At 58.0% G+C, this 3,205-nt stretch overlaps 1 protein-coding gene across 1 annotated transcript; it reads right to left on the reverse strand.

The window, feature by feature from the left end:
- Positions 1–350: 350 nt before the first annotated feature.
- LOC149438206 (olfactory receptor 51E1-like) lies at positions 351–2,744 on the reverse strand. Its single transcript, XM_089660160.1, has one exon. The coding sequence runs from the start codon at positions 2,727–2,729 to the stop codon at positions 1,761–1,763; it is 969 nt and encodes a 322-aa protein (XP_089516286.1). The 5' UTR covers positions 2,730–2,744; the 3' UTR covers positions 351–1,760.
- Positions 2,745–3,205: the final 461 nt, after the last annotated feature.

Consider the following 3,205-nt stretch of genomic DNA (forward strand, 5'->3'; position numbering starts at 1 on the left):
GGAGGAGAGAGCACGGGAGGGGAGCTGGGGAGGAGAGAGCACGGGAGGGGAGCTGGGGAGGAGAGAGCACGGGAGGAGAGCTGGGGAGGAGAGAGCACGGGAGGAGAGCTGGGGAGGAGAGCACGGGAGGAGAGCTGGGGAGGAGAGCACGGGAGGGGAGCACGGGAGGAGAGCTGGGGAGGAGAGCACGGGAGGGGAGCACGGGAGGGGAGCTGGGGAGGGGAGCTGGGGAGGAGAGAGCACGGGAGGAGAGCTGGGGAGGAGAGCTGGGGAGGAGAGAGCACGGGAGGAGAGAGCACGGGAGGAGAGCTGGGGAGGAGAGAGCACGGGAGGAGAGCTGGGGAGGGGAGCACGGGAGGAGAGCACGGGAGGGGAGCACGGGAGGAGAGCACGGGAGGGGAGCACGGGAGGGGAGCTGGGGAGGAGAGCTGGGGAGGAGAGAGCACGGGAGGAGAGCTGGGGAGGAGAGCTGGGGAGGAGAGAGCACGGGAGGAGAGAGCACGGGAGGAGAGCTGGGGAGGAGAGAGCACGGGAGGAGAGAGCACGGGAGGAGAGCTGGGGAGGAGAGCTGGGGAGGAGAGCACGGGAGGAGAGAGCACGGGAGGAGAGCTGGGGAGGAGAGAGCAGGGGAGGAGAGCAGGGGAGGAGAGCAGGGGAGGAGCGCACGGGAGGAGAGCTGGGGAGGAGCGCACGGGAGGAGAGCTGGGGAGGAGCGCACGGGAGGAGAGCTGACCCTTTTGGAAGTGTGGGGACTTTAGGGCAGTCCAGGAGATCCCTGAGTGAGGCTACTCCCCTGGAGGGTCCCGGGATGCGGGAGGGGTGTTCCTATGGAGGAGGTGACTACAGAGGTCCTATTCCAGTGAGCACTAATGACCCCATGTGGAAGGATCGACTGTAAAAGGGAAGATGGCTTACTTTAAAGACTGTGGAATGCTTTCACATGTGACTGTTGCGGACCGTCCCCAGCCTCAGCTGCTAGAGAATGAATGAACAGGAAGCTGCTCTATACAGAGATAAACTGAAGCATAGTAAACGGGGGTGGGGGAAAGGGGTCAAAGCAGAGGATGAAGGGGATCCTGTGCAGGTGATTGGAGCAGGGGAGGGGGGGGCAATCCCTGAAAACAATCCCCCCGTGGCTTCCCTGCAGCAGCTGATAGTCATCAGGAAGGGGAGGAGGAGAATCCAGCTGTGCTGCAGGGAAGAGGAACTGCCTGCACCATAAAGCTGCCCGGGCCCCCTTGTTGAATTGATGGGGCCCAGATGAAGGGGATCCTGGACAGAAGACGGGGTGATTGGAGCAGGGGAGGGGGGTAATCCCTGAAAACTATCCCCTGTGGCTTCTCTGCAGCAGCTGACAGTCATCAGGAAGGGGAGAAGGAGAAGCCGGATGTGCTGCAGGGAAGGGGAACCGCCTGCAGCATAAAGTTGCTCAGGCCCCCCCGTTGAACTGTTGGGGCCCCATACAGAGGTCTGGTGCTTCCCCCTTATTAGTGGCCCTGCCCATGAGGAGACCAATCCTGGGAATGCCATGCAGCCATCACTGGAGTACAGGAAGTGGTAGCAAATCTCCTGCAGCTGAGCAGCACTGGGATGTAATGAAGCATGAGATAAAGGGGAAGTCCACAGCAGAGACCACACGTCCTCCAGGTAGGGTTCATATCTACGTGAAGCACCTGAGTTCCTGATCTCATCTTACTCCCCCGATGCTTCTGTAGAATGTTCTTGGCGTTCCATGACTGGCGTTCCATGACCATGGATGGTCACAATCCCGGGGACGTTTTGTTCCAACGTTTCCCTTTACTGAACATCTTCACCAGCCTTCGGCGAATCTGCTTGGTTTTGATCCCGTAGATGATGGGGTTAATCACAGGAGGAAGGAGAAGGTAGACATTCCCAAACAGGATGTGAAGGTGCGGGAAAGCCTGGCTGGGAAGCCGGTGCACCACGGAAAGGCCAATGAGGGGAATGTAGTAGACGAGGACGACACATATGTGGGCGGCGCAGGTACTGACGGCCTTCAGGCTTGACTCCTTCACCAGGCAGACGGCCTCCTTTATAATCAGCAGGTAGGAGATGGAGATGAACAACGAGTCGATGCCCATGACGGAGGAGATCACGAACATTCCATAGACTATATTGACTCTGATGTCACCGCAGGCCAACTTCATGACCTCTTGGTGGAGACAATAGGAATGAGTCAAGACATTGTTCTTCCACCAAGGCAACCGCTTGATGATGAAGGGAATCGGGACCATCACAGCTGCCCCTCTGGCCAGGTTGACCAAGGAGATCTTTGTGATGTTCTGGTGGGTTAAAATGGCGGTGTATCGAAGAGGATGGCAGATGGCCACGTATCGGTCCACGGCCATGGCCACCAGCATCCCGGACTCCAGGGCGGACAAGAAATGGACGAAGAACATCTGGGCCAGACAGGAGTTGAAGGTGATCTTCTGGCCGGCAAACCAGAAGATGTTCAGCATTTGGGGCATGACTGTGGTGGACAGTAGGAGGTCTATGATGGAAAGCATGAAGAGGAAGATGTACATGGGTTCATGAAGGTCCTGCTCCACCTTGATGATATAAATGACGGTGGCATTCCCGAGGACCGACATGACATACATGGAGAGGAGGACCAATCCCAACCAGAAATCCAAGTCTTCCAGCTGCGGCAAGCCGCTGAGAGTGAAATGACTGATATTGCTGCACGTCGAGTTGTTGGATGACGTCATGACCACAAGAGGTGCATCTCCTCCTGGAAGAAGAATGACAAAATGTGGGTATAGTGTGTGCTGAGGGGTTCCCACCATCCCTGTGCTGAGTTCCCAGGTCTGTACACCCGCTGTGCCCATTATGAGGGGTTCCCACCATCCCTGTGCCCATTATGAGGGGTTCCCACCATCCCTGTGCCGAGTTCCCAGGTCTGTACACCCACTGTGCCCATTATGAGGGGTTCCCACCATCCCTGTGCCGATTATGAGGGGTTCCCCTCATCCCTGTGCCCATTATGAGGGGTTCCCACCATCCCTGTGCTGAGTTCCCGGGTCTGTACACCCGCTGTGCCCATTATGAGGGGTTCCCACCATCCCTGTGCCGAGTTCCCAGGTCTGTACACCCGCTGTGCCCATTATGAGGGGTTCCCACCATCCCTGTGCCGAGTTCCCAGGTCTGTACACCCACTGTGCCCATTATGAGGGGTTCCCACCAT

This window comes from Staurois parvus, unplaced genomic scaffold, assembly GCF_062004578.1.
Source record: "Staurois parvus isolate SC_StPar_1 unplaced genomic scaffold, SC_StPar_1.0 ptg001207l, whole genome shotgun sequence".
Lineage (NCBI taxonomy): Eukaryota > Metazoa > Chordata > Amphibia > Anura > Ranidae > Staurois > Staurois parvus.

Excerpts from the sequence above, each read along its gene's own strand:
- LOC149438206 (XM_089660160.1), bottom strand. The coding sequence starts at position 2,729 with ATGACGTCATCCAACAACTCGACGTGCAGCAATATCAGTCATTTCACT.